This window comes from Aethalodelphis obliquidens, unplaced genomic scaffold (assembly GCF_003676395.1).
Source record: "Aethalodelphis obliquidens isolate GAN/ISIS:26980383/991018 unplaced genomic scaffold, ASM367639v1 scaffold20, whole genome shotgun sequence".
In the NCBI taxonomy this organism is placed as follows: domain Eukaryota; kingdom Metazoa; phylum Chordata; class Mammalia; order Artiodactyla; family Delphinidae; genus Aethalodelphis; species Aethalodelphis obliquidens.
The window spans coordinates 13,748,819-13,760,959 of NW_020837964.1; the positions used below are offsets into that span (position 1 = coordinate 13,748,819).

The window sequence follows — 12,141 nt, forward strand, 5'->3', positions numbered from 1 at the left end:
TGCTGTGGCTCTCTGTCCACTGAAGCTGACTCATCATGACTTCATTACTTCGTGTGTGTGTGTGTGTGTGTGTGTGTGTGTGTGTGTGTGTGTGTGTGAGACAAACAAGTCACTGCTGACCTTGGAGGATCAGATTTGCATTTCCTAAGTCCACTGTGAGATGAACGCCTGAAAGTAATGAACTGGATGAGAAAGAAAAGCGACTCCTTTGAAATCCCAAAGCTGGGATTTGCATACCTCTGGAGGATTGGGCATATTTACAGTAGACCATGCAGGAGAAGAGATGAGGGTATATGTACTGCATACTGCAGAGGACATGAAAGCTCTTTTGGGGCCAGTGGGAGGAGTCTGGAGGTGGAGGGAGAGGACAGAAGGGGGTTAAATTGTAGGCAGGCATCTTGGCCTTCCCCCTCCAATGTTCGGAATCCTAAGGAGGGATAGGAAATAGGACCCCCTCCCTTGGCATGTTTGAAGACCTGAGGGCAGAAAGGACGTATTTCTCGCTGTCCACCTGTATCTGAGATGGCCCGAGATAGTGGCCTAAGTGTCTTGGGTGGTGTGGAGGGGATCCAGTCGTTCCTGTGTGGTCCCCAGGGATAGGCACAGAAGGTGGCTGAGAGGGCTGGCTTGGGAGCCTGCCCAGGGTCTCTGATGAACTGCCCAGGCTGAGGATCAAGTGAGAGAGGCGGTCAGACCTCAGGGAATGGACAGCACCACCAAAGGCCAAGATGGTAGCCAGGGAAGGAGGAGAAATGGCTGAGTTATGCAGGGGCAACCACCATGCCCATGTCACAAGAATGTCCCCTGGGTCACCAGCTGTGGACACCTGAGCACAGAAGTTGATGAGCCACAATTGTCACGGGGAGCCAGCAGGAGCCCCTTGACAGCACAGGGGCCAGAAGCCCCTCCCCTCATCAAATTACATAACCTTTCCCTGAGTCCCAGCTGTCCCCAAGAAAGAAGGAAGGAGAGGAGAATGGAGACCTGGCAAGGCTGCAGCAACCAGCACCCTGGATGTGTAAGATATGTGTCTCTGCTCTCAGCAATTCATCCTCCTGGGTCTCCTGTGGCCACTGCTCCCCCGCTCCTCCACCCCAGATGACCACGGTCTCTGGGATGGGCCGTGTGCCTGACGGAAGTTGCTCCCCGGGGCTGCGCTTCCGTTCTGACAAGCCCCTGACACTGACCTTCTCTTCCTCTCCCGGAGGGCCTGCTGAACCTCTCGATTGAACACTATTTTCTCCTCCTCCGTCAAGGCATCATATTCTTCCTCATCCATGTTTTGCAGACGCTCCTTCTCTCTCTGAAGCGCTTCCCTGCGTTTGTGTTCTGTTGGGGGAACAAACAGGAAGGTGGGGAAAACTCACTCAGCAGCTTTGGCTGCAGGGTTCCCCTGTGGTTTAGCTCTCAGCCTAAACAGGCTGCGGAGGGTGTGTGACAGTGAGAGGTGGCTGGTGCCACAGGCGGCATTCCTAATCGCTGGTGGGGTTTCCTGCATTCACACAGTTCCCAAATTGGTTTCCATCTGTGGCAGGCTGAATAGAGGCCCCAGAGAGGTCCCCGTCCTAATACCCAGAACCTGTGAATATGCTAGCTTACATGGCAGAAAGGACTCTGCAGATGTGATTATATTAAGGACCTTGAGTTGGGGAGATTATCCTGGATTATCTGAGTGGGCCCAATACAATCAAAGAGGCCCACTAGAGGCAGGCAGGAGGGTCAGGCCCAAGAAGATGTGACGAAGAAGCAGAGGGAGAGAAGCAGATGTGACGATGGAGGCAGGGGTCAGAGAGCTGCGAGGCAGGGACCACGAGCCAAGAAATACAGGCAGCCTCTAGAAGCTGGAAAAGGCAAGGGAAAGGAGTCTCCCCTAGAGCCTCCACAGGAACGTGGCTCTACTGACACCTCAATTTTAGGACTTCTGACCTCCAGGACTGTAAGATAATAAATCTGTGTTAAGTCACCAAGTTTGAAGTAATTTGTTATAGGAGCAAAGTAACATACCCCGCACTGACTTTACCTATTATTAACATATGCCCCCAAAGTGCTCAGGGCGAAACAACCACTTGCAGACCAAGGGGAACCGCCTTCCACACCCTACAGGTCCTGAAGTGTGGCTCACCCTCGGCACGAAGGCACTCAGCTTCTTCTGCACCTTCACCAGCACCACATTCTCACCTGACATTTCTGTAAGGTTGAGCTTTGGCCTCGGAGATCTACATCCTGAGCTCTTTCTCTGACACTTACCGAGGGATAGTAACAAGTCAGAATGATAATTCCTCCTTCATAGGGCTGTTGTGGAGATCAAATAAGCAATCGCGTAAGGCACCTAGCCCAGCGCCTGGCACATTCATAAATGTTCAATAAAAATTAGATTTTAATATAATAATATTGCTACTGTACGCTCCCTCTGGATTTTTAAAAATGATTCAGGGACTAGGAGCCCATATGGAAACTGTGAAAAACTAAAACTTCAATCTACAGATGATTGAGAAAATGAAAAGAGATACTTTTTTCTAAAAGTTGATCACTGAGGGGAAATGAGCTTTCTGGAAAACTAGGAATCTAGATGTTGAAATACTGCCGAGAGATGCCTGGTCGTTCTTTCTAATTTTTCTCTGCATGAGAATAAAAGGAAGCAATCTTTGAGTTCTGTTTAAGAACTAAGAGAGCTCAGTGTTTGCAAATGTCTCCTTAAATGGAAAAGCATTATGATTGGTGTAGATTGTTCTAGAAGAGAGAAGTAAGGCTGAGTTAGGAAGGGCAGTGATGCGGCCAGCTGGGTCTGCTTCTGACTCAACCAGGAACTTAAGCTAACATTACTTTCTTTGTGTGTGTGTGTATGTATTTTTCAATCGTTGAAAATTTTTTCCAGGCCACTGATGTAATGACAGAAAAGAAAAGGGTTCAGAGTTACACAGATCTTACTGATTTGCGATGCGACCTTACACAAGACTTTGGATACCTCTGAGCCTCATTTTCCTCACCTGTAGAATTGGGGCAGCAATCTTCATAGGGTTGTTGTGAGGATTAAATGACCCAAAGTGTCATTTAAAGACATTTACAGTGTACACCATGTCTGCTGCAGTGCCTGGTACACAGTAGGCTAAGATGTAGAAATTGTTTCATAAAGTGATCAGCACCTCTGGTCTTACAGGAAATGCACAGTTGACTTAAAACCGACAAGCTAATGCGTCAACTGAGTCAGGATGGGACCTGTGGTCGGGTCCCCTCAGCTAGGCTGTAATTACAGAGAAGATGAAGGGATGCAGTGTGATGGGGGAAAGAGGAAGGTGCCTGCAGTCAGAAGATCTGGGTTCATCCTTCCTTCTATAATCTCTCAAAAGGTCACTTGTGTCTCAGTTCGTTCACATGAAAAGTAGAAATAAGAACTCCCAGCCACCTTCCAGGGCAGAGGCGGGGTGCCAATGAGATGGCAAATGTAATAGTTTCATGTAAACCATGGCATGGAAGGACTGTAAAAAGCCTAGAGCTCTGTTTAAAGGAAAGACCTGTAGGGCTTGGGACGGACAGCCTAGGAGGGTATGGGCTTGCCTTCTTGCTCCTTTTTGGCCTTCTCCTCTGCCTTCATGGCTGCATAGTCTTGGGCCACGTTGATGACATAGATATGCTCCCGGGTGCCAATGGCCTTCAGCAGGCAGAGGAGAGCTGAAGCCGCATTCTGAGCAAAGAGCGTCTCCAGGCTGTCAAACACCACTCCTCGGTAGCAGTCACTCAGCTGAAACCAGAGAGCAGAGACAGTTACTGTGGCCACAAGATCATCTGTTCTCTAAGGAGAAAAGTTGCTTGTTCTTTTGTTGGTGCTTTTACTGGTGCTGCAATTGGTTCTGCAGACCTACTGGGTCTGGATGAAAATCCCATTCAACTGCCCTTCCACCTGCTAGATTCCAGGGGCTGTAATTAAATAAGAGAGAAAAATAAAAACATTTTAGCAGTCATGAAAGATCTTTACCATACATATTTGTAGAGTAAAGGATTTATTCTGTCTCTATAGAGATAAAGAAGACAAACTAATGTTAAAGCGAGGGTCTGGGAAGATCCATGAAGTACAGGGAAGGAAGATGCAAAGGAGAGGTGTCCCCATGCAGCAAGGGCAGCTGTAGCAGATGGGCCATTTGTATCTTCCTTAGTGGTATTCCTGCCTTGGAGTGTAATGGTTTTGATAACATTAGCTATTGTAGAACAGCCTTGGCTGTGCAGCAGTGTTACTTAAAGTGTAGTGCACAGACCAGCCACCATTGGCTAGGAACTGAATACTACCAGTTTTTGACGAGACAAGAATCTTGTGTCAGAAAATCAACTACTACAATCAGTACATACACTATTTAGTTTAGCTGCTGGTTTTCTTTGCCTTGTAGGAAGGCTTTGTCAATAAAGGAAGCAGGGCCAGCTCCGCATCTCATCAGAGGCCAGTACTTTGAGTAGCACGGCTCTCCTGGCTTACTGTGGGCTTTACCAATGATTCTCAGCCTTTATCTGGGTGCAGGAAACACCTGCACACTTACTAGACCGCTTAGCTCAAATCACCTGAGAGCAACAGTACCTTTAATGCAGTAGTGAGTTCAAACCTTAACACGAATCACTTCTGGTGATGACATTCCTCCTCTTCCGGGAAACTCGTCTAATTTTGTTATATTTAAATGCACAATTAATAGTGTGGCCCATTTTCGAAAACCAAAGCAAACACAGAACTCTAGGACACGGTGAACAATTTAGTTCTCTGTAAGCCATAAGCAGCAAACACTCCCAAATCCTGCGGATCTAGTTTTCTTTTAACTGTACACCACTTATGAAAAATCAAAGCAAAAAGAAACAGTTATTGTGCTTCTGATTTTAACAGCAATATATCATTATAAAATAATTCAGAAATGTATGAAGGTTATAAACCTATAATCTTGCTATTCAAAGATAACCACAGTTAACATGTACTTTAAGTGTTTTTACTATGTGTATGATATACATTTGTAAATATTTTTAGAGAAATATAATTGTGCTTTACATACTACTTCATAATCTGCTTTTTTCAGTTAACAACATATTGAAAACTTACCTTTACCACAATTAACATAGCTCCAAATTCTAACTTTTCATGGCTCCACGTTATAATTTTTAACATACCACTGTAGGGCTGTACCATGAGTCTGTCTTTGTGTGTGTATGTTTTGAAGGCGCTACCTTCTGCCCACTGGTCCTTTAAGGTGAGTGGCTTCAGGCAGCAGACTGAGCCAGGGTCAGAGACTGACAAGGGCTGTGTCAAAAGGACAAAAGAGGGTGAAGAAACCCATCTTTCCTCTCCAAGACCCCTGGGTTCTGAGCTGCTGTGGGTGGGTGATGGCTCAGAATCTCAGCTCACAGCATGGGGACGATGTGTGAGCCCTGCATCTCTGTGCAGGTGGGTGTGGACGTACCTGAATACGCTCGGCCAGGATCTGAGTGAAGAGCTCCTCAGGGAGCACGCAGCTCACAAGCCCGGTATCACCTCCAATACTGGTGCTGAGGCTGAGCCGGCGCTGTGCGGGTCCTGAGGGGAGAGGGCTGGAGGAAATCTGTTCAGAGAAAGAAGGATCAAGAGTTAGAACCCAGCTTGGTGTTCCAACAACTCGTACATTTACGAGCCATGTTACCTCGGGAAAATCATCTCATCTCTCTGGGTCTCATTTCCTCATCTGTAAAATGGGGATTGCACTGTAAAATGGAAGATTCCTATCTCACTTAAAAGAACTGCTGTAACCTTCAAGCAGGAACACTGTGGAAGGTGCTTTATATGTGTACCGAACAGCAAACATTTGTTCGTGCATTCAACAAATATTCATTGAACACTTTTGATGCACCAGGGACCCCTCTCGTACCAGGGATACAACCACAAACGAGGCTGGCAGTGTTGCTGCCCACGTGGTCCTTGTGTTCAAATGGGGGGCGGGAGACAGAAAAGGAGCACATGAATATACAGATCACTGATATAATATCAGATAGTGATGAGTGTAAGGAAGAAAACAATCAGTTAAGGGAATAAAGAACCATGACAGGGTTTAACAACGGCTATTTAGAGACCAGATCCTGAGAGATGGGTCTTTGTGAAAGGGAACAGCAAGGTCCCTCATCATGAGTGTGCTGTGGGTGTGTGGGAAGCACACAGGAGCCCAGGGCGACTGCAGCTGAGTGAGCAATGGGGAAGATGGTCAGGCTTAAAGTCGAAGATACAGTCAGGCCAGAACATGCAGGGCTTGCAGGACGGTAAGGAATTTGGATTTTATTCCAAGTATTATGGGAAGTTGTTGGCAAGTTTGAGGCAGATAAATGATCCTGTTTTGCTTTTTAAAAGACCACTCTACCTGCACAAGATAACAAGAGTGAAGCAGGAAGATTAGTTAGTTAGATATCTCTGTGGTCAAGGCAGCAGATGATGGCGGCAGGGACAAGGACAGTCATGATGGAAGGGGCTGATACAGGGTATATTCTGGAAGTAGAGCCAATAGGATTTGGCAAGGGATATGAAAGAAAGAGAGGCATCAAGCATGACTCCTTGAGTTTTGACCTGAGCAAGTTGGAAAGTGGTGAAGTTATTTATTAAGACAGGAAAGACTGAAGGAAGAACATTTGCCTTCTCTTGTTTTGTTTTTTTGGGGGTAAATAAGTGTCAATTTTTGGACATATAAATTTTGAGACATCTTGAAGCCATTCAGTAGAGATATTTAATGTGAGTTTGGATATATGAACCTGAGCATGGGGAGAAATTAGAGCTGGAGATAGAAATTTAAGAGTCATAAGGATACTGAAAATATCTTTAAGAAATGAAGTGGATGAGATCATCTATAAAGAAAAGAGTAGATAACTTAGTCCTAGCCTACTCTGAAAACCTAGGAATCTGGAGGAGATGGAGAAACTGGGGGAGTGGAGAGAGTCATTAATGAGGCAGATGGGAAAGTAGAAGCGCATGGTGTTCTGAAATCCAAGTAAAGAAAGCGTTTCCCGGAGGAGGGGGTTATCAGCTGCCAAAGAGGTCACGTGAGGTGAGGACAGAAAACTGGCCACTGGATTGGACAAGATGAAGGTCAATGACCTTGAGAAGAGTAGCCAGTGCAGTGGTGAGGACAAAGGCTCACTGGAATAGGTGGAAGAGACAATGGTGGTGAGGACAAGGACGCAATCATCCAGCAACCCTTTGGAGGAATAGCTATGGAGAGGAGCTGAGAGATGAGGTAATACCTGCAGGGGGATCTGGGGCTGTGGGAAAGTATTTTAAAGTTGGGAGGTAATGCAGCATGCATAGATGATGACAGGAAGGATTCAACAGACAGGGGAGATAAACAAATGAGAGAGAGGACACAACTGCAGGGATTGAGCCCTTGAATGAGAGAGAAGGGGTGGAGTCCAGTGCTCATGTGTAGGGGTAGGATTTGGATGAGAGCAGGGGCAGGCTTTGGATGAGAGCAGGGGCAGTTACTCTGGGGCAGGGAAGGCATAGCACCAGGTGAGAATGAAGGTTGGCTGGTAGGTTTGGTGGTTGGAGGATAAGGTGGTTGTCTTCTGGTTGTTGCTGTGCCCTCCATGAAGCCAGAAGAGAGATCAGTAGCTGAGAATGAGAAAGAGGAAAGTGTCTCAGAGGTTTGGAGAGGGGTAATGGCAATAAAACAGCTATCTTGAAGAGATGGAGGGCAAATATACTAGGGCAGATCTGAGATTCCACTTGAGATTTGTGGTCTTAAATTTATTTATTTATTTAATTTTTAATTTAATTTATTTTTTTATACAGCAGGTTCTTATTAGTCACCAATTTTACACACATCAGTGTATACATGTCAATCCCAATCGCCCAGTTCATCACACCACCACCACCAACCCCCTGCCACTTTCCACCCTGGATGTCCATACGTTTGTTCTCTACATCTGTGTCTCTATTTCTGCCCTGCAAACCGGTTCATCTGTACCATTTTCTAGGTTCCACATATATGCGTTAATATACGATATTTTTTTTTCTCTTTCTGACTTACTTCACTCTGTATGACAGTCTCTAGATCCATCCACGTCTCAACAAATGACCTAATTTCGTTCCTTTTTATGGCTGAGTAATATTCCACTGTATATATGTACCACATCTTCTTTATCCATTCCTCTGTCGATGGGCATTCAGGTTGCTTCCATGACCTGGCTACTGTAAATAGTGCTGCAATGAACACTGGGGTGCATGTGTCTTTTTGAATTATGGTTTTCTCTGGGTATATATGCCCAGTAGTGGGATTGCTGGATCATACGGTAGGTCTATTTTTAGTTTTTTAAGGAACCTCCATGCTGTTCTCCATAGTGGCAGAATCAATTGACATTTCAACCAACAGGGCAAGAGGGTTCCCTTTTCTCCACACCCTCTCCAGCATTTGTTGTTTGTAGATTTCCTGATGATGCCCATTCTAACTGGTGTGAGGTGATACCTCATTGTAGTTTTGATTTGCATTTCTCTAATAATTAGTGATGTTGAGCAGCTTTTCATGTGCTTCTTGGCCATCTGTATGTCTTCTTTGGAGAAATCTCTATTTAGGTCTTCTGCCCATTTTTGGATTGGGTTGTTTGTTTTATTAATATTGAGCTGCATGAGCTGTTTATATATTTTGGAGATTAATCCTTTGTCCGTTGATTCGTTTCCAAATATTTTCTCCCATTCTGAGGGCTGTCTTTTCGTCTTGTTTATGGCTTCCTTTGCTGTGCAAAAGCTTTGAAGTTTCATTAGGTCTCATTTGTTTATTTTTGTTTTTATTTCCATTACTCTAGGAGGTGGGTCAAAAAAGATATTGCTGTGATTTATGTCAAAGAGTTTTCTTCCTATGTTTTCCTCTAAGAGTTTTATAGTGTCCAGTCTTACACTTAGGTCTCTAATCCATTTTGAGTTTATTTTTGTGTATGGTGTTAGGGAGTGTTCTAATTTCATTCTTTTACATGTAGCTGTCCAGTTTTCCCAGCACCACTTATGGAAGAGACTGTCTTTTCTACATTGCATATCCTTGCTTCCTTTGTCATAGGTTAGTTGACCATAGCTGCGTGGGTCTATCTCTGGGCTTTCTATGCTGTTCCATTGATCTATGTCTCTGTTTTTGTGCCAGTACCATATTGTCTTGATTACTGTAGCTTTATAGTATAGTCTGAAGTCAGGGAGTCTCATTCCTCCAGCTCCGTTTTTTTCCCTCAAGATTGCTTTGGCTATTCGGGGTCTTTTGTGTCTCCATACAAATTTTAAGATTTTTTGTTCTAGTTCCGCAAAAAAATGTCATTGGTAATTTCATAGGGATTGCATTGAATCTGTAGATTGCTTTGGGTAGTATAGTCATTTTCACAATATTGATTCTTCCAATCCAAGAACATGGTATATCTCTCCATCTGTTGGTATCATCTTTAATTTCTTTCATCAGTGTCGTATAGTTTTCTGCATACAGGTCTTTTGTCTCCCTAGGTAGATTTATTCCTAGGTATTTTATTCTTTTTGTTGCAATGGTAAATGGGAGTGTTTCCTTAATTTCTCTTTCAGACTTTTCATCATTAGTGTATAGGAATGCAAGAGATTTCTCTGCATTAATTTTGTATCCTGCAACTTTACCAAATTCATTGATTAGCGCTAGTAGTTTTCTGGTGGCATCTTTAGGATTCTCTATGTATAGTATCATGTCATCTGCAGACAGTGACAGTTTTACTTCTTCTTTTACAATTTGTATTCCTTTTATTTCTTTTTCTCCTCTGATTGCCGTGGCTAGGACTTCCAAAACTATGTTGAATAATAGTGGCGAGAGTGGACAACCTTGTCTTTTTCCTCATCTTAGAGGAAATGCTCTCAGTTTTTCACGTTTGAGAATGATGTTTGCTGTGGGTTGCTCGGATTTGGCCTTTATTATGTTGAAGTAGGTTCCCTCTATGCCCACTTTCTGGAGAGTTTTTATCATAAATGGGGGTTGAATTTTGTCAAAAGCTTTTTCTGCATCTATTGAGATGATCATATGGTTTTTATTCTTCAATTTGTTAATATGGTGTATCACGTTGATTGATTTGCGTATATTGAAGAATTCTTGCATCCCTGGGATAAATCCCACTTGATCGTGGTGTATGATCCTTTTAATGTGTTGTTGAATTCTGTTTGCTAGTATTTTGCTGAGGATTTTTGCATCTATATTCATCAGTGATATTGGTCTGTAATTTTCTTTTTTTGTAGTATCTTTGTGTGGTTTTGGTATCAGGGTGATGGTGGCCTCATAGAATGAGTTTGGGAGTGTTCCTTCCTCTCCAATTTTTGGGAAGAGTTTGAGAAGGATGGGTGTTAGCTCTTCTGTAAATGTTTGGTAGAATTCACCTGTGAAGCCATCTGGTCCTGGACTTTTGTTTGTTGGAAGATTTTTAATCCAGTTTCAATTTCATTACTTGTGATTGGTCTGTTCATATTTTCTTTTTCTTCATGGTTCAGTCTCGGAAGGTTATACCTTTCTAAGAATTTGTCCATTTCTTCCAGGTTGTCCATTTTATTGGCATAGAGTTGCTTGTAGTAGTCTCTTAGGATGCTTTGTATTTCTGCAGTGTCTGTTGTAACTTCTCCTTTTTCATTTCTAATTTTATTGATTTGAGTCCTCTCCCTCTTTTTCTTGATGAGTCTGGATAATGGTTTATCAATTTTGTTTATCTTCTCAAAGAACCAGCTTTTAGTTTTATTGATCTTTGTTATTGTTTTCTTTGTCTCTATTTCATTTACTTCTGATCTGATCTTTATGATTTCTTTCCTTCTGCTTACTTTGGGTTTTGTTTGTTCTTCTTTCTCTAGTTCCTTTAGGTGTAAGGTTAGATTGTTTGAGATTTTTCTTGTTTCTTGACGTAGGCTTGTATAGCCATAAACTTCCTTCTTAGAACTGCTTTTGCTGCATCCAATAGCTTTTGGGTCATCATGTTTTCATTGTCACTTGTCTCTAGGTATTTTTTGATTTCCTCTTTGATTTCTTCAGTGGTCTCTTGGTTATTTAGTAGTGTATTGTTTAGCTTCCATGTGTTTGTTTTTTTTTACGTTTTTTTCCTTGTAATTCATTTCTAATCTCATAGCGCTGTGGTCAGAAAAGATGCTTGATATGATTTCAATTTTCTTAAATTTACTGAGGCTTGATTTGTGACCCAAGATGTGATCTATCTTGGAGAATGTTCCATGCACACTTGAGAAGAAAGTGTAATCTGCTGTTTTTGGATTGAATGTCCTATAAATATCAATTAAATCTATCTGGTCTATTGTGTCATTTAAAGCTTCTGTTTCCTTATTTATTTTCATTTTGGATGATCTGTCCATTAGTGTAAGTGAGGTGTTAAAGTCCCCCATTATTATTGTGTTACTGTTGACTTCCTCTTTTATAGCTGTTAGCAGTTGCCTTATGTATTGAGATGCTCCTATGTTGGGTGCATATATATTTATAATTGTTATATCTTCTTCTTGGATTGATCCCTTGATCATTATGTAGTGTCCTTCCTTGTCTCTTGTAACATTCTTTATTTTAAAGTCTATTTTGTCTGATATGAGTATTGCTACTCCAGCTTTCTTTTGATTTCCATTTGCATGGAATATCTGTTTCCACCCCCTCACTTTCAGTCTGTATGTGTCTCTAGGTCTCAAGTGGGTCTCTTGTAGACAGCATATATATATGGGTCTTGTTTTTGTATCCATTCAGCAAGCCCATGTCTTTTGGTTGGAGCATTTAATCCATTCATGTTTAAGGTGATTATCAATATGTATGCTCCTATTACCATTTTCTTAATTGTTTTGGGTTTGTTTTTGTAGGTCCTTTTCTTCTCTTGTGTTTCCCACTTAGAGAAGTTCCTTTAGCATTTGTTGTAGAGCTGGTTTGGTGCTGCTGAATTCTCTTAGCTTTTGCTTGTCTGTAAAGCTTTTCATTTCTCCATCGATTCTGAATGAGATCCTTGCCAGGTAGAGGAATCTTGGTCGTAGGTTCTTCCCTTTCATCCCTTTAAGTATATCATGCCCTCCTTTCTGGTTTATAGAGTTTCTGCTGAGAAATCAGCTGTTAACCTTACAGGAGTTTCCTTGTATGTTATTTTTCATTTTTCCCTTGCTGCTTTCAATAATTTTTCTTTGTCTTTAATTTTTGCCAGTTT

General features: G+C 42.7%; 1 protein-coding gene across 1 annotated transcript in view; it reads right to left on the bottom strand.

The window, feature by feature from the left end:
• HYDIN (HYDIN axonemal central pair apparatus protein) overlaps positions 1-12,141 on the bottom strand; it is a 433,475-nt gene that overhangs the window by 84,055 nt on the left and 337,279 nt on the right. Inside the window, exons 43-45 of the mRNA XM_027119341.1 lie at positions 5,430-5,567; positions 3,556-3,739; positions 1,188-1,329 (exon numbers count right to left, since the gene is read on the bottom strand). Coding sequence (XP_026975142.1) covers positions 1,188-1,329; positions 3,556-3,739; positions 5,430-5,567 — 464 coding nt within the window. The remainder of the gene's footprint in view (positions 1-1,187; positions 1,330-3,555; positions 3,740-5,429; positions 5,568-12,141) is intronic.